The sequence below is a fragment of the Pleurodeles waltl genome, chromosome 1_2 (genome assembly GCF_031143425.1).
Source record: "Pleurodeles waltl isolate 20211129_DDA chromosome 1_2, aPleWal1.hap1.20221129, whole genome shotgun sequence".
NCBI classification, from domain to species: Eukaryota; Metazoa; Chordata; class Amphibia; order Caudata; family Salamandridae; genus Pleurodeles; species Pleurodeles waltl.
This window is the reverse complement of record NC_090437.1, coordinates 1148622728-1148649432: the sequence shown is the minus strand read 5'-3', so window position 1 is coordinate 1148649432 and position 26705 is coordinate 1148622728. Positions and strand designations below refer to the sequence as shown.

The 26705-nt window shown below is 45.8% G+C and overlaps 1 protein-coding gene across 3 annotated transcripts in view; it reads right to left on the bottom strand.

Annotated features, from left to right (window-relative positions):
- Positions 1 to 26705, bottom strand: part of SLC2A9 (solute carrier family 2 member 9) — a 1837553-nt gene that overhangs the window by 729310 nt on the left and 1081538 nt on the right. For all 3 annotated transcript variants that reach the window (XM_069202834.1, XM_069202850.1, XM_069202841.1), the window contains exons 9-10: positions 7315 to 7425; positions 580 to 681 (exon numbers count right to left, since the gene is read on the bottom strand). In XM_069202834.1, the coding sequence (XP_069058935.1) occupies positions 580 to 681; positions 7315 to 7425 (213 nt within the window). The remainder of the gene's footprint in view (positions 1 to 579; positions 682 to 7314; positions 7426 to 26705) is intronic.

Here is a 26705-nt window from a genome sequence, read left to right as displayed (position 1 = left end):
GATACAAACCATACTGACGCACAAATTGAGGTTTGGTAGGGGTCAGAAAATCATTTTGGGATTCAAAAATGTTTCTATATGGCAAAATGGGGTTAGTTCAATGGAAAAGGGGATTTTTTGGTTGAAAATACTGTGATTTTGTGAATTGCAGGTTTTGCAAAAGTAAAATCCCTAAGTACAACTGGCCCCACGTTTCTACCTTTTTTCCAGGCACTTTTGTGCATCCATACTTGTCTCTCTATATGGCACCATGACATTACACCTAATACACTTTGTATTTCCTAAACTGATTTTCAAAAATTCAAGGGTCGATTAATGTTGGTATCCTAGTACCATAATCAATATACGACCATTACAATAAAACCTATTTAGTATGAAAAGTATGTCTTTAAATTGAAAATACCAAAATATTTTCACATAAAATGCATACTTTGGAAACCATGAAAATAAACGTCTTTCGTTGTACACATTTCATAAAGTTAAAACACAACGTCTATCCTTTGAAGAACGGTTTATGTCTATATGTTAGCAAAACATTAGAAAGCAAAGAATGATTCCAGTCCAACATGAACAGCTTACCTGTAAAGTAAGACATACTGTAAGCAATCCGAAGAAGACCGCCATCAAACCGAACCCTCCGATGAGAAGAAGTCTTCGCCCAAGTCGTTCAATGGTCAGGCACTATTGAAAAAAATCAACGGCAGTTTAATGAAAACAAGGTATTTCCGAGTGCATTTCTATAGTGCTTACTACCCTTGATGAGCTGTGTCATAAGGAGGTAAATACGTTTATGTATATACTCGGGAGTGTAATATAGTGGAAGTGCAGGTTGCCATCATTTGTGCTACAGGAAGTGCTTTATATGTGCAAGTACTATCCAGTACTGGGTGCCTGCACTTCATTAATTTGAAAGGGAGAGTACATGCACTTTTCAGCACTACCTCAATACAGTACATGTAAAGGGAGAGTATTGGCACTTCTACGCAACAAACGTACTGTGGATTACGTGGGTACCAACAATTCTCTACTTCCATTTAAAGCACAGTCAAGGGTGAGTTGGAGTTGGAAGGTACAGGAATTTAGCCCTAGTGAAAGCATAACATTCGGGGTTAATGAGCTCTTTTTTTCTAACTCTCTGCAAGTGCTTCAGGTGGACATGTAAGGGGAGACGTCAGGGAAAGAACATTCCAATAAAACTGGAGGTTGTGGTTTCACCGGCAATGAATAGCACAGCAATTTCGGTGCAATATGGTGGGTAATACATAAATGGTGAACGCAATATGAAGTGACCAGACTATGGCGGTGATTCTAACCGCGGCGGGCGGCGGTCGCCGCCCGCCATGCGGTTACCGGCAAATGACCGCACCGCGGTCACAAGACCGCGGCGGCCATTCTGGCTTTCCCGCTGTGCTGGCGGGCGACCGCCAAAAGGCCGCCCGCCAGCACAGCGGGAAAGACCCAGCAACGATGAAGCCGGCTCCGAATGGAGCCAGCGGAGTTGCTGGAGTGCGACGGGTGCAGTAGCACCCGTCGCGAATTTCAGTGTCTGCTAGGCAGACACTGAAATTCTTTTTGGGGCCCTCTTATGGGGGCCCCTGCAGTGTCCATGCCATTGGCATGGGCACTGCAGGGGCCCCCAGGGGCCCCGCGGCACCCCCTACCGCCATCCTGTTCCTGCGGGTCTCCAGGATGGCGTTAGGGGGTGTCAGAATCCCCATGGCGGCGGAGCGCGCTCCGCCGCCATGGAGGATTCTCAGGGGCAGCGGAAAGTCGGCGGTACACCGCCGACTTTCCATTTCTGGCCGCGGCTGAACCGCCGTGGTCAGAATGCCCAGCGGTGCACCGCCAGCCTGTTGGCGGTGCTACCGCGGTCATTCGCCCTGGCGGTTTTTACCGCCAGGGTTAGAATGACCCCCTATGTAGCTAGACAGTGACACAGCCAAACTGCCACCTCCCTCTGTGGGCCCCGGAGACAGCTGCCCGAAGAGGTTAGGTCGAGTGTTGAAGGGCACGAGCAGCAGACGCTCATCTCAGAGGCGATGCCTCTCGGAGAAGTCGGCAGTCACGTGGCCTCCAGTGGCTTCCAGCTGAGTAAAAGTAGTCCATGGTCTAGTTATAGAGTTTGGAGATTCTGTGCATGACTGCATCTAAAGTGCTGCGAAATTGATATTATTAAAGCAAAAACAAAAAAAAATCGAATTTCGTATTTGCTGTAGGGAGTGTGTCACATTTCTTCTTACTTTTTAAAAATGAAAATAGGAAACACAACCAAACGTCGTATTGTGCAGAGAAAGAAACTGTCAATAAATGTGAAAACTGGTCAGAATCCGAGAGCAGGGTTGGCCTTGACATGCTATCCGCTCACTTTGGAGAGTCACTGAAGTGGCATATGCCTGCCAACCTTTGAAGGACACATATATTATTCAGTGCTTCCCTCACTCGGTGATTTTGTCCAAATAGGTTGACACGCAAAGAGCCAGTAGGTGCAGCAGACGCCGCAGTTACACTTCAAGCTGCAGAAACTCCACAATCTTTTGAGGATGATGAAGCCAGGACTGACTCAGCAACAGCCAACAGTGAAATGAAGATGGGAAAGGTAGTGTATAAGCTTCTAAGACTCGAACCGTCAGGCAACTGGGCTGAGTGCGTTCTAATGGCAGAAACGTGTACAGAAGATGAATGTGCAAGAATCAGGACATAATTAATAAAATGACAAGTCATGGGAATAAGACACTTCAGTAGGCACATCATGATGTAGTTAATATTGGTTAATACCTACAGTGGGGCTAATTCAAAAATAATTTATGGACTTGTGGGACAGTGTAAGATGCAATTAATATCTGATTCTAGTAAGACAAAGAATTGAAAGAGAATAATATCTAGCGCCAAATCTATGGAGTTAAAGTCATTTTTTGGATGTGAAAACCTACCTTGCATCAGTGAGATGCAAAGTAGGCGTTCCTGTGCAAAAAATGACTCTATGGCCTTAGCGCCATATTTATCCCCGTTCTGAAATCACACACGGGGGAGGAGGCGTCAAATAATGGTGCAAAGCTTGCTGGCACCATTATTTAACGCCTGGGTCAGGGCAGGCGTTAGGTGACCTGCGGGCTTATTTCCATGGTGGAACACCATGGAATAAACCCACAGGTGCCCTTTCCCAGCCCCCAGGGACACCCCCACCCACACCAGAAGGAGAGCGCAGGATGGGGGACCCCCTCCCAGGTAAGTAGATTTACTTACAGGTAAGTATTTTTTTTAAAGTGCCATTGGGGGCCCTGAAGTGGACCACCCTACATGGCACTGGATGCAATGGCCATTCCCAGGGGACCCTGGTCCCCTGTGCTGGCCATTGGTGTGGTGGGCATGATTCCTGTCTTTTCTAAGACTGGAGTCATGTGGGATGGATGGTTGTGCAACAGAAAATGACACTAGGCTGGTTAGAGTCATTTTTTTTATGATAGCCTACTTTTTGCACTGGCTTGCACCATTCTGTAAATTTGGTGCCCGGCTGGTGTTCAGAAATGGTGCAAGCCAGTGCTAAACGTTTTGGTGCAAAACTGCATTGGTGCACGTTTGCTCCAAAAAGTATAAATCAGGGCCTGTGTTTTAAAATTCGTATTTTGCCAAGTGTTTTACACACCTTATGATTTTTCAGTAAAATTGCTTTGCATGCATTAGGCAGGTGAGTATTTCTTTCAGTCAGGTCAGGGTCCCAGATGTCTCCACAAGTTAAACGTGCAGATAATAAGATCAAATCCAAAGCGTCTGAAGAACAGACAAAAGCTCTAATGCAGTAAGATGAATCTCAGCTGCTGATGAAGTCCACGAAGTCATTAGATACATTTGAATGTTCATGTTCAGAGTTGAAACAGTTACACACATAACCCATTGACAATGGAGGCTCTTCGAGTATTGTGGGAGTGGGATTCCTTGTGTATAAATACAACCAAAACACACATTTCGCCATTTGGTTGAGCAGCAACTAACCAATAAAGTCAGTGAACAGTCAACTACTGGAAGAGGGATTACATGCATATATGTAGGCAATCATGAAAGCCACCTCAAGGAAATTAGAGGAGGTGTTTCAGGAGAGAAGGGTCGAATTTAAAATAAAATGTGACAGATTTTCTGGTAGGGCTAACTTTCCTTTTTTTAAATATAATTTTATTGAGTTTTATCAACAGATGATAGAAATAATTGCATATTTTGAAAATGAGCAATCCATCCACATTAGATTTGATCAATTTATCACATTCAAACAAGCTATAGCAATGATACAAAGTCTAAACTTTTATTCTCAATGTGTCCTTTAAAACAAGATGTCATTGGCTTCTCTGAGCATAAATGTAGGTGCTTTCTTACCTCCCTTCTGTTTTAATGTATCATTTAGTTCACAGTGGTTAGGTTTCTGATGGGTTAGTCTATTGCCCACTCCATCAATTTTTATGTTAGATTATCATCTCTGCTGCTCTTACCTCAATGTCCAATTTTTTAGGTCATACTTTGGTGCCCTAGCTCTAGTCCAGTGACTTGTTAGTCATCTCTTGGCTGAAACAGAACCCAGGGCAGAAAATAGTTTTTTCATATATTTTATTTCATCACCAGAAAAATCCACAGTAAGCATTGTATCATAGTTTGTTTAGGTAATGACTATTGCTGTGTGCAGACCCACAACCACTACATCCCAAATTCTGACATTGATGGACAGCGTGAAACCATATATGAACATCTACAATGGGTGCCCCACATCATGTGCATTCCAATGACCTCCATGGGCATATTGTGACCTGTTTTTCTGGTGTGATATAGGTCTTGAAGAGACAGAGTAATTAAATCAGTTTGAATCTTTCATCATTTTGACTGATTTTTTTTCAGCTTGTTTCATGCTTTGTTCCAACCTGCGTCAATCAGTGGGTCTCTGCCTGACACCTTGAGGATCTCCATATGCCTTATACTGAGGTCTCGAGGGCCTTAGAAATGTACTCTTGTGGTTGTTGAGCACCAGAAAAGCGTTGGAAACATTTAAAACATTTGCTTTAGAGTTCTAGAGCTTCAGGAGGCCCTCCCATGAAGAATAACGGACCAATAGTTCCATGGTATTGGATTGAATTTCAGCTTTGTCCTGCCCACTGCTTCTCGTACATACAAAAATGACTAAGTCCCATTCTGCTTTGAAATTTGGAAAATTTTCAGTAAGAAATCCCCAAAGATCCAGAGCTCGAGAGGGACCAACTGACTTCAAGTGTCTGTCCTTTGGGTCCACAGCAGTGGCAATAATTCCAGAGGCTGCCCACTCAGAAAGATTTCTTCTTATCCAAAAGTCACAAAGTCCCTTTGGACAATAGAATTTTAAACAAATTTCAATGCTTATATTTTTTAAAAGTGACAAAGTCCATACTTTGTTACTTATTCGCTTATAAAAATATTAAATGTAACCATCATTTTCTAAGTAAGAGATAGTGAACTATTTGAAAGTGTCACTCCTTCCTTCTCTTCTTTTTGTACAAAGCTTATTACTTGTGAAACATCCTATTCTTTGAGTCAGACACATTAGGAATGATCTTAATCAGTGTATGAACTCTAGACAGTACAGCTTGAAAACATGGAGCAATGGTTGCCACTGTAGGGCTCAGATTTAAGAGGGCCTAGCGCCTCCTTGTGCCACATTATTGTCATATGTTTCTACGCTAATGTGGCCCAACAAGGCCAAAATCGCCATGCCAGATCTATAAAGTTGTGCAATGCATGCATTGTGCCACTTTGTAACCCCTTGTGTCACATTATGCCTGTGCCAGGCATTATGTATGCAAAGGTGGCGTTCACCTGTTAGGGCAGCCGAAAAAAATCACACAAAGAAATGTAAAAGATTTCTTTACACCATTTATTTGCAGCATTTTTAAACCCTGCACAGAGCAGGCATTAAAAAGAGGCACATCATTATTTATAATGGGCCTCAATGTGCTTTCCAGGATTAGCGTCACATTTTTTACACTCATTCTGCAAAGCACCAAACTAGCATAAACAATGTTGATGCTAGTTCCCTAACTACCGCCATGTTGCACCCTATCTTAAATACAGTGCGCGCATGGTGGTGTTAGGGAGTACTAAGGAGGCATAGGAAAGAGGTACTGCATTGGATGCAGCACCACTTTTCTTAAATAAGTCCTTAAAAATATTGCAAGTTAGAGCATATGCTCTAGACAGCACAGTTCGGAAACAAGGACAGGTGGTAGCTGCTCTCTATTTCTAATCTGTGATGACCTGAATTTATATGCTGACTCTTAGGGGCAGAATTACAGCATGCAGTGTGAACAGCAAGCACAGAAAGGGCTTGTGATATAATTCCAAACAATCTTGGCTGCATTTTTAGTGCTAGTTTTAAAGATGTCAACAGCAGCAACATGGTGATGGAATCATTCAATTAATCCCAGCAACTAGCAATGGGTGTCATGGTCAATGTATCATAGGAATCAAGCTACACTTAATTTCCAAGCCCCATGTATAGCAAAATTGGACTGGGGTTATTTATGGTCCCTTTTGGAGAAAGCTTCACCTGGAAGTTCGAGACAGGCTGTTCCCATGAGGAGCCGGGTCAATACTGATTTGAATAAAGCAAGCCTTTGTCTAGCGTGGCATGGTGGGAGAAAAACAATGGATAGGAATGAGGCCTGAGTAGTTGCCAGTGGCTAAGATTAATTTAAGCATTTCATCCATCACCTTTTTGTTGTTGCAAATGACACCCTACATGGAATGGGTATGCCCAGATGTGGATCTTGTGCTCACTTTGCCATAGCAATCAAGCTATAGCCAGTTGACAAGCTCCAAGTAGGACAAACCTGGTCTGCAGCTGAGCATGGTTCCTTCTGCTGGTGAGGGAGGTGCTTTACCTGCCAGTTCAGGATAGAGCATTCCCTGTAGCAGGTTCAGTACTGATTTCGTTGTCTAGAGTGACACGGTGGACAAAAAATGAATTACTGGAATGCAGCCTCAGGCAACAGCTGGTGACAGATCAATTCAATCATTCCATACATTACCTTGTTTTTGCTGTTTTTTTTCAAGATGGATTTGAACAAATGCAATGTACTAGAAAAAATGCTACTAACATGGCTAATTGTAAAAGTCCAATATCTAGGAAAAGATGAATGTCTCAGAAGTATGCAAATATTCTGAAAACACTATATAGAAATGACCGTGAATCAATATCAAACCAGTAGAAATAGTTTTAATCACATGAAACCTTTATCTCTTAACCATACAACGATCATACAATAAATTCATTTTAGCTATACACAAATAGTCAACAATACTTACTGAAACAACCGAGGCCAGGATTTCAATACCACCAGTGCTCAGAGTAATGTAAGGGATGTTTTCCTTGCTAATTCCAGCATGGGTAAAAATACTATTTGTATAGAACCATATCTGCGAAACATAAATAAAAGAAAAAAAGCATGTTAAATGAGAAACATCTTACATAAGGTGTTAAGATGTTAGACGTCATGGATAAAGCCTATGCTCAACTGCTTGGGAGCAGTAACTTTTAGGTATCTGCTAAAGACAGCATTATCTGATTGTTGTCTAAACCTATTAACTCCAATGTATTACAGCAGGAGATTGGTCAGCTCCTTGCTTATGACTGTTGTCTATCTGACTTCCCTGGTTTGATGGCATCCCTTAAGGGTACATTTGTTTTAAAGAATTCATTGAATTCATTGCATGAGTTCCCTGGCTCTCGCTCTCTTCTTTATGTCTGCCCTACAAAATGCTTTAGCTGTCTCTCCAGATATTTTATAAATAGTACTTAATAATGTTTTTTTAAGTTGTAGCAGACAGTGAGGCAGGAGGTAGCAGCACTGTCCGTAAGTTTGAAACATCAGATGCATCAGTCAGCCCCATATCCTCACTACTGAGTAGAATAAAAGTACCCAATCCAGGATGATCATCATAGTCTTCTAAACCCTTTTGCAAAACCACACATCTTTGAAATTACACTTCATTGATATAGGTATGCTGAAAACAGTTTCATCACAATATTCCAAATTTGACTGCATATAGAAAGATTGGCTTCTGTCAATCCATCTTGTATATTATTTTCCTCCTTTATTTTTAAATATCTAGTTCCTATTCTGCCTTTTATTAATGTAGTTCAAAAGATGGCATCCCAAACCAATCACTTCTATAACCTATGACTCTGTGCTACTCAGAGAAATGCTTATCATTTACATTCTTCTTTTGGAATAGTTTTTCCCTAATCTTCCTTTCCAGGGACACCTGATTTTCAATAAGGAAAACTTTTTTTAATGGAGACCATTTCCATTAAAAGAAACATTTAAAACATTTAAAACAAAGTTTTTCTTTTTTTTTAATTTACTCTTCGAGAAATGTCTTTTTTTTACATTCACAAAGGTCAAGTGTTAGAAATGGGGTCTTTGGTTGGCTGTGAGGTTACCCCTGGTCCAAGCAAGGACCCTCACTTTAGTCAGAGTAAGTCACACACAAAGTACCTGGTTTCCGTCTAAATTATCAGCACAGGACCGCAGAGGAGGAGATGCGTGGAAAACAGGGAGGTGTGGGTTGGTTTCTCCAAGCGCACACAGACAATGTGTCAACGCTTTTCCACTCGGGGAGCCAGGCTGCGTCATTTAAGTTCAGCATTGCAGTGATTTTCTCAGGGCAGGCTGTGCGTCGATTCCAGCAGGCTGTGAGTTGGTTTTCACCGCACAAGGGGTTCTTTGCAAAGATGAAGTCTTTTTGGCCCTGAGACTTCAGAAAACAGGAGGCAACCTCAATCCAAGCCCTTGGAGAGCACTTCTCAGCAGAGCCAGAGGGCAGCAACGCAGCAGGGCAACTGCAAGGCAGCAGTCCTTTTTCAGCAAAGCAGTCAGGTGAGTCCTTTGGGCAGCCAGGCAGCTTCTCTTAGCAGGTTGAAGGTTCTGGTTCAGAGTTCCTTTCCCAGTAGGTATCTTGTCAAGAAGTGTCGGAGTTGATAGGGTCAGAGACCCAGATTAAATACCCAAATGTGCCTTTGAAGTGGGGGAGACTTCAAAGAGTGGCTTAGAAGTGCAAAAGGTCCCCTTTCAGTACAATCCTGTCTGCCAGGGTCCCAGTAGGGGGTTTGGCAGACCATTGTGCGACGGCAGGTCACTGTCCTTTGACATGTAATTGTCAGGCTTCCACCCCCCTAGCCCAGGAAGACCCATTCAGTATGCAGATGTGTGCAGGTGTGACTGAGCATCCTGTGTTTGGGGTTGTCTGAGTGAAATGAACAAGGGAGCTGTCAACTAACCCAGCCAGATGTGGATTGTAAGGCACAGAAGGATTTAAGTGCAGGGAAATGCTCACCTTCTAAAAGTGGCATTTCTCAAATACTAATATTAAATCCAACTTCACCAGTCAGCAGGATTTTGTATTACCATTATGGCCATACTGAATATGACCCTGTTACTCCTTTCAGATCAGAATCGACCACTCAAACAGCATATAACAGTAGCCCGAATGTTAGCCTATGAAAAGAGTAGGCCTCAAAGCAGTGTAAAACAAATTTAGGAGTTTTGCACAACTAGAAAATATAACTACACAGGTATATGTCCTGCCTTAGGGCCTACCTTAGGGGTGACACATATGTAGAAAAAGGGGCCTTTAAGGCTTGGCAAGTACTTTTAAATGCCAAGTCGAAGTGGCAGTGAAACTGCGCACACACGCCTTGCAGTGGCAGACCTGAGGAATGGTTAAGGGGATACCTAGGTGGGTGGCACAATCAGTGCTGCAGACCCACTAATAGTATTTAATCTGCAGGCCTGGGCACATGTAGTGCACTTTACTAGGGACTTACAAGTAGATTAAGTAAGCCAAATGGGTATGAGCCAATGTCACCATGTTTTAAGGGAGAGCCCATATGCACTTTAGCACTGGTTAGCTAAAACCAGCAAAAACAGTATCCAGAAAGTGGATGGAGGCAGGCAAAAAGTTAGGGGTGACCACCCTAAGGCTATCAGGTCTAACACGAAAAAATCCTAACAGGACTAATTCAGCATAGAAGGGTCAGAAAAATGTTTCTAACTCCTAAAATGGGATTAATACATAGGGAAAAGCAATTTAATGGTCACAAAGTATGAATCGGAGGACTTGAAACCATTAAAATTCTTAGTACATCTGGTCCAAAGAGCTGTGTTGCTTCTTTCTGTTCTTTAGATTTTGTGATAATCCTGGTTGACGTGTGAACAGAAAATATGTTTTATTCTATAAGGTTGGTGACATGAAGGCATCAGGGTTTGAGAAAGATAAAACCCTTTCGTAAATGTATTAAACCCATTTAACAATTCGAAAACGGATAGATTTAGGAATCATTCCTTCCTTTCATGCCTTCCAAATATCAGTTTCTTAATGTATTAATGTTTCACAACTGAAATCCAATTGCAAAACAATAATATTTTAATACCAACTCAAGGAGGTGGTAACCTACAAATAAAAAAGGTTCCCCAAACAAGCCTTTCCCTTTGTATACAGCAAAAAAAAAATTAAGTGTACGTAGTGGTCTCTTGGACCGCTTGCTAATCTTAAAAATAGCTCGTAAACATTTTCAGTATATTTTTAAAACACATCCTGTTTTCGTTTTTTGGAAAACAGGCTGCATTAAAAAAATATATATATCATTTGTTTAAAAACAATCACAGATAAGGTGGTCTTCTGACCACAGAAGGCCACCATACCTGTGATTGTATCCATTCGTAATGGGTTGCAATGGGCAACCTACATTATTATTAGTTATGATATAAGTTGAGTTGTGACCCACTACGATTCAGGATTTTCTGAACCTATTAAGCCATTAATACATCAGTGATTTGCAAAATAAGAATGCAATCAGTAAAAGTTGTAAACAATTTATGCCCCCTTCTACCTAATGCATTCTTCGTACTTGAGGCCCAACATGCTTGAATTAGTGAGACATTGTTTTACTTTATTTATACCAAGACTCTTAATATTAGAATATATTTTGAATCCTCATTAAACCTTACGCAATCATCTATCTAATGTGAACCGAACCTTTAGAACCCCCTCACTGAGATAAATTGAAGCTGAAGTATACTTTCTTTAAAATGAATAAACACTGTAGGCTTATCATGGCATAACTTCTCTAGTGGCTATGTATTGTTATTGCTAATTAGCAAGTGGATAGCACACAATGGCATTGTAGCATCTTTTGTTCCTTGGAGACTATTGGGGGTAGAAGGGTTACTTTCCAATTTTTTATAAGAGTACATGTGCCTGGTTTGATGCAAAAAATGTTATGTATTATTATTTATTTGTTTTAAACGTATTTTAATAATTTTCCAATACAAACAGTACAACCCTTAATTAGTGGCTCTGCTATTCGATAGTGACATATCATGTTAAATGTTTTTGATACTCCTTATATGATAATCAATGTCCATCAACACATTTGACATTTCAATTAATTGGTTATTATCTCATGCATAAGTATCAAATGATGAAGCCTACTTTCAATGCCTTATATATTATAGCAAAAGGATCAGTCAATATCTCGTCATGTTAGAGTTCCCCGTTAAGGGATCGAACTCTCCCCCCTTTGTGTGCCTAGATGATTTGATGTGTTGTTGTTTTCGGGTCCCTAGTGTTGTTCTGCATGGTGGGAACCTCTGTCTACCTTCTGTCTGCTCCTATCTCCCCAGGGGTTGCTGTGCGTCTTTAGTTTGCGTCAGGAGTTGTCACTGGGTCTCCATTGTGGGTGTCGGCTCAGGGTGTTCATGGCGGTGCCATGTCTGCTGGTGGTCTCTTTCCCAGATGCTCCCAGTCGCAAATCAGGCTGCTCCACGTCTGTGCCCTCTATAGTGACCCCGGGCCTCTCCGTGCTTCCCAGTACCTAACTGCTTCCTCTGCCTTAGCCCATTTCAGGACCTCTCGCCTCCATTTACTTTCTCGGGGGCCTAGTGTCACCTTCCACATCATTGCAATTTCTTGTTTAGCTAAAACCAGGGCCAGATCTTGGAACTGGTTAGTGATTTTGTGTTTGGTCTGTCGGTGATGGCCCCCTAGCAAGCAGTGTCTGGGATCATTAGGTACCTCCAGCTCAATCATGTCTGTTAAGTGTTGTGTACTCAAACTCCAGTACTCTTGTATTTTTGGGCAGTACCAGAACATGTGGATAAATTCATCCTATTCCTCCCCACTCGGACATCTAGCCTCTGCCACCCCGAAGTGTCTCTTGATTCTGCATGGGGTCAGGTATGCGCTGTATAAAATATATATATTGATAAGTTTGAATCAAGCGTTCCTAGAGGCCCGTGGAGTCCGAGCTAATATTTCTTACCAGTCGGCATCTGCAATAGGGGATCCTAAATCTGCATCCCATTTCTGCTTAAGGGTTGTTAGTGGCTGCATTGTGTAGATCTAATTGTACTACAAAGGCAGTCCACTACCTTATGTGTCCCCATGGCACTCACCAGGTATTGAGCCACCGCCGATATGGGTGGTTCTGTCCTTCCCACCTGCCAGTGTCTGATGATCGCCTCAATGATTGCCCTGTAGAGCAGTAAGTGCCCGCAGGGATCCGACACCTAGTGCAGAAGTCCTCAAAGGGTAGCAGGGAATCTGCTTCATGTAGGGTGCTCACAGTGGATGCTCCTGCTGCCTCCCTTCTCGAGATTCTCCTCCAGTCCCTTCCATGTGGTAGTGTCAGTAGACATTTCAGTGGTATTTCAGGTGCATAGGGTGTGGCGGTTTGTGCTCTGCAGAGGTACCTCAGCCAGCATTTGTGTATTACTTTAAACTCATTGGAGCTAGAGGCAGATGGGGGGGCCAAGGTGAAGGACAACCCTAGTCAGCCAGTGAATGGGGTAATTTCTCGATCCGGCATCATACAACTTGCTATCCATCTGGTCAACCAATGTAATTGGCTTGCTAAATAATAAGCTTCAAAGTCAGGGGCGGCCAGTCCTATCCTCTTCGAGTGGTTGTTGAAGTACTGTGAGCGCTAATCGCCACCTGCCCGCCCCCCACAGAAAACCTATGACCATGGAGTTCAGGTCTTTGAAGATGTTTCTCGGGTTCCATATCAGGAGAGTAGTGAAAAAGTACAAGAGGCAGGGTAGTACTATCATTTTCAAAAGTGCCACACGGCCTGCCACAGACAGTGGCAGGGTGGCCCAGAAAGCCAGATTACCGTGAAGTCCTTGCAGAGCCCGTGCCACATTGCCTTCAAGCAAGTCCTGGCTGCCATGGAATATTTGAACCCCTAAGTATGGCAGACATCTCAACTCCCACAGTAGGTCCCTAAGGTCTAGGGGAGCAGTCCTTCCTTCCATTGTAGGAAATAAACTGGATTTTTGCCAATTCACTCTGAGCCCAGATATATCCCAAAATCTTTCTAATAAGATACGAGTTCCATGTAATGCATCTCATGCATCCTACAAGAAAAGAAGGAGGTCGTCAGTGTACAGAGCAATGTGATGAGTCTGCCCGGCTACTATTATACCCTCGTAGGCATTCTCTGTCCTGGCTACACAAGCTGGTGGTTCTACTGTCAGTGCAAAAAGCAGGGGGGGAGAGAGGGCAGCCTTGTGAAGTCCCCCTCGCCACCCGGTAGCTCTCTGAGATTGTGCTGCCTGTACGATCCGTAGCCGTCGGGTCAGTATATAGCAATCTTGTCCATGCAATGAACTGGTCCCCTAGCCTGAATTTGCAAAGTACCTCATATAGGTATTGTCAAAAGCTTTTGCAAAATCAATTGCAAAAATCACCCCCCTTTGCCTATCATAATATTCAATATGAAGCAGAGGAAAAAGACGCTGTATGTTCATCTCTGTTTGTCACCCTGGGATAAACCCAGCCTGGTCCATATGTACCAGGTGCAGCATGTGTCGCTTGAGGCACATCGCTAGAATTGTACTCAATATCTTGTAGTCTACTGATAGCATTGATAGGGGACGGTAGGAAGCTACGTCCATGGGAGGTATCCTTGGTTTCAGTAAAGGAATGATCAGGGCTTCTCGGGCTGATGCAAGAAGAGTTTGACATGCACGAGCCTCTTTGTAGATGGTCACCTATCTCGGGCCCAGCTTTGAGATATATGCAGAGTAAAATTCTATCGGGAGTCCATCTGGACCAGGTGTTTATTATGCACCATGCTCGCTATGGCAGCTTTCACTTCTGCAGTGGTGATCGCTGCCCCAAGTTCTGTCTTCTCCTGCTCTAATATTGTTGGGAGTGTGAGATGTGATAAGAAGTTGTGGATCTCACTCTCAGTTGAGTGGACCTTGCTTGTGTAGAGATCAGCATAGTTTTTATGAAATTCACAATTGATTGCAGTTTGGGTGTATATACTGTGCCCCATAGCGTGTGTTAGTTCAACTATAACAGACCCTCTATGCGCAGGATTCGCAAACTATGCCAGTAAGGAACTTGCACGATCCCACTCCGCATGGGTTTGTGCTACATAGGCTTTATGGTCATAACAGCGCAGCCTATCGAATGCCATCGCTGTTGCTTCTCGCGCAGTTATGAGTACCGTCTGTAATTCTGGGGCGTTGGGACGTCTCTGCTCGAGTGCACGCTGTTCTTGTTCAGCTTTTGCTATATCCCGTAGCAGCGCCTGGCGCTCACCGGCAGCTGCTGAGATACAGTTCCCTCTAATGACTACCTTAAACGCGTCCCATTCTATCAGTTTTGAGGTTGTCGAGTCTTCATTAGTCTCAAAGTAAGTATCTATTGCCGTGCCAATAGTATGCTTAAAGCCCTCGTCCTCTGGCAAAGTTGGCTGGAGCCACCATGTGGGGATCGTTATGCGTTTCCGAGACCATCCAAGCCTAATTAGCAATGGATTATGATCCGAGATCGTTCAGGTTAGGTATTCACTCAGGTGCGTCAGCTCGTGTACCACTGGTGTACATAGCAATGTATCAAATCTTACATGTAGATCATGCATTGGTGAATAGAATGAATAATCCCTTTGGTCTGGGTGTTGGATGCGCCAGGAGTGGACCAGGCCCCAGTTCTGTTGCCAAGCGTGGTTCCCGAGGGATGTCCTAGAGGTCGGTGACGAGAGCAGCAGGGAGTGTGACCTATCTAATGTCATGTCTGCTATACAATTGAAGTCTCCCCCCGGTAATACAGGTCCCGTTAAATGTGCAGCCAGCCGTTCAGAAATGGATGCTAAAAATCCCACCTGGTCTGTATTCGGGCTGTAGATGCTGCCCAGCACTATCTCCCTCTCATCTAGCTTTCCAATAATCATGGTATATCTTCCCAGTGGGTCTATGACAGTTGCAGTGTGTTGGTATGGTACTCCATATTTGATCCATATCAAGGTCCCTCTGGTGAAGGCCGAGTAAGTGGTATAATATACCTGGCCTCCCCATCACCTTTGGAGGGCAAGGCCTTCAACGGCATCTAGATGTGTCTCTTGCAGCATCGCTCTTTGGACACCCTGGCTATTAAGGAATACAAATACTTTATGACACTTAGTCATGGATCGTATCCCCCTAACATCCCATGTGAGGAACTTGATATTTAGTGTAGTATCCATTAAAGGTGTATCGGAGAACCCAGAGACTGGTTTTGAGGCCCCCTTCCCATCCAAAGGGTGCCCTACTCACATCCACTCGATTGCATGACATATCTAGGCAACACAAAGTGGATTGGTCTGTAACCAAACAACATTCTCCCCAACTCCCCTTCCCCTGGGCAAAGAATACAGGGGGTCATAATGACCCCGGCAGACAGCGTTAATATGGAGGAAAGTACTGCCAACAGGCTGGCGGTACTTTTCTCCATATTTAGACATTGACGGTTTGGCTAAAGCCAAGCCGACAATGTACCACACCGACCGCCACAGCGGTAATGACTGCCAGGCTGGAGACTCCCGTCTTTAGCCCGGCGGCTGTCACTTGCCCGCCTGCAGGATTATGACCCCACGTTACCACCACGAAAACCACTGGGGTAGGCACTTTCCTGTTACTGATAGGGGTCTTCCCCATCCCCCCCCCTCATTTACCCCCGCCTCTTCAGACCACCCTACATACACGCACCTTCATGCACACACGAATACACGCATACACACACTCACACCCACATTCATCCACGCATGCATGCATCCATTCACACACACATCCACACAGACACTGACATACATACAAGCACATATGCATTCACACAACATACATGCACTCACACATCCATCCATACACGCACATACAACACGCATCACACACCCGCATACACGCACGCACAGACATACACCCCTCCCACCCCCACACACACAACACCCACCTCCACTATCGAAGCACCTGACTTACCTGATGTCAGGGGGTCCTCCAGCAGGGAATAGGATGGGGCGCTGCTGCCAGCAGCAGTGTCCACCAGCAGAACACTGCCAGGCCGTATCATGGGTCATGATACGGTCTGCAGCGGTCTACTGGCATGACGCTGCTGCTGGCAGCAGCGCCACCTTACCGCCACCCACCAGCATGGCCACAGCCGGATTTCCGCCATCCTTCTGGCGGAAATCCGGCTGTGGTCATAATGCGGCTGACGGCTGGTAGCCACGACGAAGGACTTTTGGCAGCCGTTGCCACGGCGCTAGGCGTTTTTTTACCACCAATATCATAATGAGGGCTATAGTGTTTTCGACCAAACCGTCAAAAAAACAACATTTAATAATGTTCATAGCCTCCAACTTTCAGGTGACGTTGTGTGTGGGGGTGGTGGTTTCGTTGCACTGGGGCCGGGTGCTCCGGGATTCCCTCGGTTCGCATCTCATACCTCATCTTGTTATCTGCTATGTGAGAGGTTCCAAAATCGTGTGGTGAGAGCATCATTGCCAATAGTATTAGTGAAGGATGCATCACTCTTCACACTGCCCATCCAGAGCCCACCAACGGGGTGAATTGAGCGCTATTGCAATGCTCTGCCTCCCTTCTATATGAGCTTGTCTGCTGGCCTGGGGTGACCACTGGCAGAACCACACTCGATCGTGTTGAGGTCGTGACCTTGCTGTTTGAGTCTGTCTGCTCTGCCCCTCTCCGTTCACTAGGGGACATTGTGCCCCCTGATGTCCTGCCCAGTGACACAACCACCACCACCACCTTCTGTCATTCCTCTTGTGCTAGGCAGGTCAATCTGGGATGATGGCTGTCTCCTACGAGATCCAGGTTCGGCGTTTTTTCTTTTGCTGCTGCGAAGTGGCACTCGCGTCCGGGTCCGGTCTCAACTCTAGCCAGGCCCACGCTTCTGGTGGTGTATTGAAGAATTCCACCCCGTCTGGGTGACCACTCAGAGCCTGGCAGGGAACAGAATAGAATAAGGGATCTTTAGCTCTCTGAGCCTGTGTTTCACAGAAGTGAAAGCAGCTCTTCGTCATTGGACCTCTCGGGAGGAATCATGGAATATTGATATTTTACTGTTTGCAATTTTCAGATCTTCGTGTAGTTGTGCCTGGTGTATTATGTAGTCTCAGTCTCTGAAATGAAGTAGACGCGCTATCACCGGTCTTGGGGTAGCTCCTAGAGAAGGTGCTTTAGCAGGTACTCTATGAGCCCTTTCTAGTGTGAAAACGGGTGAGAGGCCATCCGGGGCACCACTGTTTTGTGCCATTCTTCCAGATACCACAGCATATTGGATCCTTTGTTTTTTTCATGAAGTCATACTACCCTAATGTTATTGCGTCTTGCTCTGGTCTCAGCATTTTCCGCTCGATTTTCCAGTGCTTTTAGGCAGGTTTCCATGGCATTCAAATGGCCATCTGTGAGGGCCAGGGTAGGAACCGCCTCTGCTAATTCCTGTTCTGTCGTGATGCCTCTCTCTGCTAATCGTCTGTGGTCATCCCTATACTCAGCCTGTCTATTTTGACCTCCAGTGCTTTTTGTGAGGCTGAAATGGCCTGGAGTACACCCTGTAGTGTAGGTGTGGTGGGCTTCATCTCCACTGTGGGGTGTGTAAGTGGGTCTGCCACTTCCTTGGTTGGTCTGGGCCGTAAAGGGCCCCCATGTTGCAGTCTCTCTTCTTGAAGGCTTTCCCCATTTGACAATATATTGGGTGTTCCCTGTGACCAGGTGTGGTTTCTCTCTTATGTTGCAGACCTGTGCCCCCAGGAGGCCCCTGCGTGGTGTCTTACTGCTGCAGCCTGTCTTATTTGGAAAGCCAGTGTCTCCTGGGTTGGGTGTTCAAGGGTTGCAGCCGCGCTGATGTGGCCTAATCACATATTGTGGGGTTCGCCGTCAAAGGTCTACGAAATCGGCAAGTTCACTTATTTCCCTTTTCTCCAGGGCCACTTTAGGACTCCTGGGGGGCGGCTCAGTGTGCCCAGGGCCGACGGGTGTTCAGTCTCTCCTCACTCAGCGGCTTTGTCCCTCTCCTCACTGCAGGGCACTGCTTCCCTCCAGTTTCCGGATATCGCCACACTTTCCTTCAAGTGCGCTGTCCCCATCTAATCAGGTTTATTGGCTCTTGGTCAGGGGTATCACAGTGGTGCCCTGGTTCGCCTTGAGTTAGCCCCGCCTCCCCAGAGCAATTAGTCTCTTCAGTATGCCTTGCAGCCCTAGCTCACTATATGTCCACCAGTGTACTCCATGCACTCCCACCTGTTGCAGAGGGGCTCCTCCAAGCGGGCTTGTAACTTTGCGCTGTCTAGTCCTCCTCTACACCAGATGTCCCGACCTCTCCTGTAAGGCGCTGTCATCCTCTGTGCTGGCCGGCATTGATGCAAGGGTGTGGTGTGTGTTCTGCTTCACTTCTCTGTTCTGGCACTGTGCATATCGCTGGACGCTGCCATTAGGTCGTGCTTGCCCACGACCCTCATTCAGCTCCTTCCTGCCCTTGCGGATTGTTAGGGCATTCCAGGGTTCCCTCGCCCCCGTCTGGGCCTGCGCACCTCTCTCATTTTTTATCTCGCACTGGAGGCGCGCAGGGCATTGTCCTCGAGGTTCTCCTTCTGGGTGTCCCTCAGCTGCGTGGGACCCCCTTGGCAACACGGGGTCCAGCGGCCAGCGGTCTATCCCTGGGGTTGGGGGCCCATCTCCTTAGGGCCCTGCCTTCTCCTTTCTTCGCCGGCGGTAGGGCCCAGGCTGCAGCTCATTAATCCGGGTGCCACGAGCCGCCTGCGCTGTCCCTGGTGCCAGGGTTGTTTTCAGCAGTCTCCACTCACAAGGACAGCCGCCATCTTGGGTGGGCCTGGTCCACCGCCGCAGATGTCGGGTTCGGGGAGTTCTGGTTTCCGACTGCTGGTTGGGGACCTGGGTGTCTCAGGGGCCTAAGAGAGTGCTCCTGAGTGTTCCCCCTTGCAGGATGGTCAGTGGGGGTTGCAGAATGGCAGCAGGTCCCGGAGCTCCGGTGCCCTACTGCCAAGTCCATTTGGTGCTTGGCCACGCCCCAACAATGTGAGTTATTATAACAATGTTTATTGCTCTAGTGTTTCTAAACTTTTCAGTTTGTTGCATATACTATTTAAAATGCATTGAATTCAGTATGTTTACTTAACCGATGAGTGCACAACACTGACCACCAGAAGTGGTCAAGCGCATGCAGAGCACAGTCTGTGAAAACAGTAAGGAGGTAAACATAAACAAGTGGGCTAGGATGCTTACCTACTTAAGTACTAACACACAACTTCATTGTTGACATAAATGTCCCATAACATAAATGTGCAGTCGTAGAACTATCTTGTTGAAACCCTGAATAAGAGACTCAGGACTGACTGATGTTTCCCATTGTCTATGAGCCAAAGAAACTTCAGATGTAACAGAATAAGTAACTAAACCGTCAACACTGCTGGGACCTGTAACTGGGATGTCAGAGTCTATTCCTGAGTAGCATAATTCTCAAATGTCTCATTTTAACAACTAATTATAACAGCACTTTAACTTTGTATTTTTTCTCACTGAATTTCTGGTGGGTTTCAACATACATTAGATCATATTGGACATGGTTGCACTGTGCTAAGGACGTAAATATTGCGTCCTCGCACTGACCCATGAGGGGAGTGCTAGCGCTTTCCCCGTGGGTCACGCACCCAGCACTTCCGCTGCCACCCTTGCCCCCGTGACATCTGATGATGTCAACACACACCATGCGATGTCATCATCAGAGGTGGCCCTGATGCACTGGAAGCTATGCTTTCAGCGCGTCCCTGGGAGAAACAGATTTGTTTCTTCTCAGCAAGGGGGAAAGGAGAGGTCAGTATGGCATCGATGTCTCATTGAGCATTCCTGCTGCACAATCGCATTGCCATCGTGCAGCAGGAAAGGTCACTAGACACCAGGGATTATTATTTTCTAAAATCTGTGATTATTTTGGGGGTGACCCCTCGGGGAAGGGTCCCTCTGCTTTGGGGAGCATTATGTTGGCCGTTTCTGACCCCCTTAGGGGCAACTATAACAGCACTTTAACTTTGTATTTTTTCTCACTGAATTTCTGGTGGGTTTTAACATACTTTAGATCATATTGGACACGTTGCGCTGTGCTAAGGATGTAAATATTACGTCCTCGCACTGACCCATGAGGGGAGTGCTAGCGCTTCCCCCGTGAGTCATGCACCCAGCACTTCCGCTGACACCCCTGACCCCTGTGACATCTGATGATGTCAACGCACACCATGCGATGTCGTCATCAGAGGTCGCCCTGATGCACTGGAAGACGATTTGGGGGGCGACCCCTTGGGGATGGGTCCCTCCGCTTTGGGGAGCATTATGTTGGCCGTTTCTGCCCCCTTTAGGGGCAAATGGGTAATTTTTTTACGCTGATCTGCCCTCAAGGGGGGCAGAAACCACTATACAACCAGGATTGATATTATAGTTGGGGGCAGTTCAGCCATATCTTTAGGCTGATCTGCCCCTAATGGGGGCAGAAACCCACCAGACACCAGGGATATTTTTTTATGCCTTATTTTACATAAGGGGAGCAGCCCTTTGTGCAAGGGTCGCTCCCCATGGGGGCATTATACTTGAGGCTGTTTGGCCTATTTGGCCCATCTGCCCCCAAAGGGGGAAGAAACCACTAGACATGAGGGATTTTTTAATTATTCTTTTAAATACGGGGAGCAGTCCCTTAGGCAAGGGTCGCTCCCCATCGGGGCATAATTCGTTATGCCATTTCTGCCCCCTTTGAGGGCAGATCTACCTATTTTTATTAGGCCCATCGACCCCAAGAGGGATAAAGACCACTAGGCACCAGGGATTGTTGTGTGTGTGTATGTTTTGGTTGGGGCGGCCTCTTGGGCGAGGGTCGCTCCACAGGGGGGCACATTACTGTTGGCCATTTCTGCCTCCCTTGGGGTAGAGCAGCCTATTTTTATTAGTCCATTCTGTCCCCCAGGGGGGCAGAAACCACTAAGGAACCAGGGATTGTTGTGTGTGTGTGTTTTTTGTTTGGGGGAGGCCCCTTGGGCAAGGTTTGCTCCCAAAGGGGGTACATTACTGTTGCCCATTTCTTCCCCCTTGTAAGCAGATCAGCCTAGTTTTATTAGGCCCATCTGCCCCCAAAAGGGGGCAGAAACCACATAGGCACCAGGGATTGTTGTCTGTGTGTGTGTTTTGTTTGCGGGGGCAGACCCTTAGGCAGGGGTTGCTCCCTTTTGTGGGGGCATTCAATTTGGCCATTTCTGCCCCCCCTTGGGGGCAGATCAGCCTATTTTTGAAAAGGCCCATCTGCCCCCAAGGGGAGCAAAAATCACTTAGGCACCAAGGGTTGTTGTGTGTGTTTTGTTTGGGGAGTAGCCTCTTGGGCAAGGGTAGCTCCCCATGGGGGCACATTATTGATGGCAATTTCTGCCCCCCTGAGAGGCAGATCGGCCTATTTTTATTGGTCCCATTGACCCCCAAGAGGGGTCAGAAAACACTAAGGCACCATGGATTGTTGTATGTGCCTGTGTTTTGTTTGGGGGTGGCCCCTTGGGAAAGGTCGCTCATCTTTGGGGGGGCACTCATTTTGGCCATTTCTGCCCCTTTGGGGCAGATTTGACTATTTCTAAAAAGCCCATCTGCCCCCAAGGGGGGGCAGAAACCACTTAGGCACCAGGTATAACAATACCTAGATGTGAGTGTGTTTGTTTTGTTTGTGGGGTGGCCCCTTGGGCAAGGGTCGCTCACCATGGGGGCACAATACTGATGGCCATTAAGATCGGCCTATTTTTACTAGGTCCATCTGCTCCCAAAGGGGCAGAAACCACATAGACATCAGGGATAGTTTTGTGTTTGTGTGTGTTTTTTCTTTGGGGGGCGGACCATTGAGCAAGGGTCGTTCCCCAAGGGGGCACATTACTGTTGGCCATTTCTGTCCCCCTGCAGAGACCACTTAGGCACCGGGGATTGTTGTCTGTGTTTTGTTTGGGGGTTTGCCCCTTGGGCAAGGGTCACTTCCATTTGGGGGGGGGGCATTCATTTTGGCCATTTTTGCCTCCCTGGGGGGCAGATCAGCCTATTTTTGTGAGGCCCATCTGCCCCGAAGGAGGCAGAAAGACCACCAGACACCTGGGAAGATTTTTCTTTTTAAATGAGAGTTGAGGTATGGCCTTACCGCCACCCCAAATAAACGGAGACAAAGTTGTTCTGCCCACCAGGGGCAGATGGGGTAATTACCCTCAATCTGCCCCCTGTGGGGGGCACAAAACCCACTAGATGACAGGGAATTAAAAAAAATAGATGGGTGGGGCTGCCAACCACTATGGGCATTGTTATACCTCCCAACCCCCAATTGAAGGGGGTAACAGTCTTTCAGCCCCCCCTTGCAAACTAAAGCATCTCATCCCAATAGCAAGCAAGAGGACATTTTACACTTTTGGGTTTTGATTTTATATATGGGCCAAGAGAGCTTGGCTAACTCCCAATATTGTCCCACTTGGAATGGTGAGCAGCTACACTTTTTTGACTTTGGTATACGGTCACCTAGAAAAACCTACCAGACCTAGACACATCTGAAAACTAAATATCTGTCTGAGTGCAGGCAGATGTGCTTCACATGCACCTCATACCTTTTTTTTATCCACAATACCCTGCAAACATCCAACTTTTGCTTCAAATCACAAATTTTTGCTACATTTTTGATGGAACCTTCTGGAATCCGCAGGAATTCACAAAATTCCTACCACCCAGCATTGTCACATCTATACCGATAAAAATTCTGCCCCACCTGTCAACATCAAATCATTTGGAGAAAAAAAACTGCCCTCTGGACCCTCTTTGGTTCCCCCTCAATTTCTATGTTTTGGACCCTTCCCCCTGTCACAGGCACTTGGCCCACCTGCACAAGTGATGTGTCATTTTTATTGGGAGACTGAGGGTAATGCTGGGTGGTCTAAAATGTGTGCTGGTGCGGTGATCCAACATAGAAATGTGAGGAAAATGTGATTTTTTAGCTATATTTGAGGTTTGCTGGGAATTCAGGGTAAGAAAACGCTGCCACACAAGTCACACCTCCCTGGACTCTCTCTGATGTCTAGTTTTCAGAAATGTCTGTGTTTGGTAGGTTTCCCTAGACTGCTGTTGAGCTCACGACTAAAAACGCAGATGCCCCAAATGCAAAAGCAGGACAATTTGTAATAGATCATTTTGATATGTCCATGTTGTGTTTTGGGCCCTTCCCTGTTGCGTGCACTAGGCCTACCCACACAAGTGAGGTACCATTTTTATTGGGAGACTTGGGGGAATGCTGGGTGGAAGGAAGTTTGTGGCTACCCTCAGATTCCAGAACTTTGCAGCACCAAAATGTGAGGAAAAAGTGTTTTTTAGACACATTTTGAGGTTTACAGAGGATTCTGGGTGGCAGAACCTAGTCACAGCCCCCCAAGTCACCCCCATTCCCCTAGGTGTCTAGTTTCCATAAATGTCTATGTTTGCTATATTTCCTTAGGTGCCGGCTGAGTTAGAGGCCAAAATCCACAGCTAGGCACTAGGCAAAAAACATGTCTGTTTTCATTGGAAAAAAATGTTGCGTCCACGTTGTGTTTTGGGGCATTTTCTGTTACGGGCAGGCCCATCAACACAAGTGTGGTACCATTTTAATTGGGAGACTTGGGGGAATGCTGGGTGGTAGGAAGTTTGTAGCTCTCCTCAGATTCCATAACTTTGCAGCACTGAACATTGAGGAAAAAGTAGTTTTTAGCCAAATTGTGAAGTTTGCAAAGAATTCTGGATGACAGAACTCATTGAGAGCCCCGCAATTCACTCCATCTTGGATTCCCCTAAGTGTCCAGTTTTTAAAAATGTACAGGTTAGGTAGGTTTCCATAAGTGCCACCTGAGCTACAGCCCACAATCTATAACTAGGCACTTTGCAAAAAACACATCAGTTTTCAGTGGAAAATATGTGATGGGTCCATGTTGTATTTTGGGGTGTTTCCTGTCGTGGCCACTAAGCCTACACACACAAGTGAGGTGCCATTTTTATCAGGAGACTTGGGGGGACAAGTGTTATTGGCAATTGTATTTTTCTACATTTTTGCCTTCCAAATGTAAAACAATGTGTAAGAAAGAAGTAATTTTAAGAAATGCCCTGTAATTCATATACTAGTATGGGTATCCCCAAATTCAGAGTTGTGCAAATAACCACTGCTTCTAAACTCCATATTTTGTGGATACTGAGGTTGCCCTGACTCACTGGAGACTGAACCTGAATCACTACAAGGTGCCTGATGCCAAGACATTATTACATTACGACCTCCAGACTTTCCTGGCTCACAATAATGAAACTGTTGACCCCCCAGGTACCTTATGAGTGGCAGGCAAGGCTACCGTGAGAGGGAACATAATGTGAGACACAGCCTGTAGGAAGCGTACAGCAACATAGACTAAAAACATATGGGATCTTCAGAAGCTCTCCACTTAGAACTCTTCATCACCAACACCAGACACCTTATTACAGACCAAACACAGCCTCAATACACAATACACCTTGGGGCAGAAACCGCCATATTTCCTCTTAAAAAGTGACATTACGAGAAGGGTGAGAATGCTGGATGGACTTTGGCCCTGCAGTCATATGAACAAGAGGTTTCTTGCACTATCCCAGCAATTCTTAACAGAGATAGTAAGCCTCACACTCACCCACTAGACATCCTAGGAATATTTGAAACATACTGCAGAACATTATATATCTCTGAGGCCATAGGCTCCCAAGCTGGGATCATATCATTTCGAGCTAAACACGAGAGCCCCAGACTCAACCAGACCCAACAGCAATCACTCCAGGATGACATTACTTAGGGTGAGATAATGGAAGTGATAGATAGCCTCCTATACAAAAAGATCCCCAGCCATGGACGGGCTATCCAGCTGAACACTACAAGATGCATAAATACATATTGGCACCCCTATTCTGTAAACTCCTCACTAAAGACCAACTCCCAGCTATCGTGTTGGCTGAGGGTCATAGTGTGAAAATCACACTCATACCTAAACTTGATAGGGACCCATTGAACTTTGCGAATTACAGGCCCATCTTTCTTTTAAATGGTGACATTAAAATACTGGCCAAACTCCTAGGAAAGCATCTCAAATGTTCCTGCCCCTTTCTAATTTTCTGGGACCAAGAGGGATTTGTTCCACACCATGCTCAATATCTCACCTTTGATTCTTGTTCAGTGTCCTCTAAGCAGTGCATAATGGTAAGGATGGAAAAACTTGCAGTCTCCCTCAATACCAAAAAGGTGTTTGACAGAGTGGAATGTAATGATATGTTCCAAGTAATGCAACATATAGGAATAAGACCAGTATTCATGGCGTGGGTACAGAGGCTCTACACACTCCCCAAGATGAGAGTGACTTGCAATGCCTATACCTACATGTCTTTCACCACACATAAAAGCCCCCAAGGTAGCGATGCCCTCTTTGTTGCCTGTTATTTATTTTTGCTCTGGATCCCCTGGTGATAGCCATCTTGCGCTCTCCTGACACATATGTCATACCAACGCCGGGAGAGGTCCACAAAGTATCATTCTATGCCAATTCTAGTCAACTTCACATGCACCCATACCCTGCTTCCTCTCTGACCACCCTGACAACACTGTTATCCCATTCCCATTTTTCCAACCTGTCATTTTTACACCCCGTGGGACTATAAAATGAGTTTGGACAAATGTGAAGCCTGAACACTGACACTCTCTGTGCCTGCAAGCAGCTCTTTAAATGGTCAGCCACTTCCCTAAAGTGTGTTCGAGCACTAGACTCCCCAGGGCTGACCAAAATAGTTTGGCACAACCTTAAACCCTTACATGAGAAAATTAAAGCTGATCTACAGCACTGGACCAACCTCTATCTTTCCTTGTGGGGGGCAGGACCCAACTGCTTAAAGAAGATGTCCTGCCCAGGCTCAGCTACCTGTTATCTATGATCTCCACAGGCATCCTCTCATGCCTGATGGTGGGCCTTGAGAAATGCCACAGAACATTTATGTGGGGAAAGCAAAACTTTGGCTGAAGCCGAACAAACTACAGGGTAACTGAAAAGGGAAGCATGAGGCTCCATAAACATTCACCTTCTGACTGGCCTTGCAAGTCATGCATCTCTGGTACATCCTACAAACCTCCTTGGACACTGTGAAGTTGGTTCCCATGGAAGCAGCCCAAGCTGGAAAAGATGATGGAGGGAAAATACTTTACTGTGGTGAACCTCACTGCCTACTCTCCACATACACTGTGTTGGCCACCACAATTCATGGACTGATGGACTCTCAATACTCAACCCCTGTCGCAGAGTCCTAGAA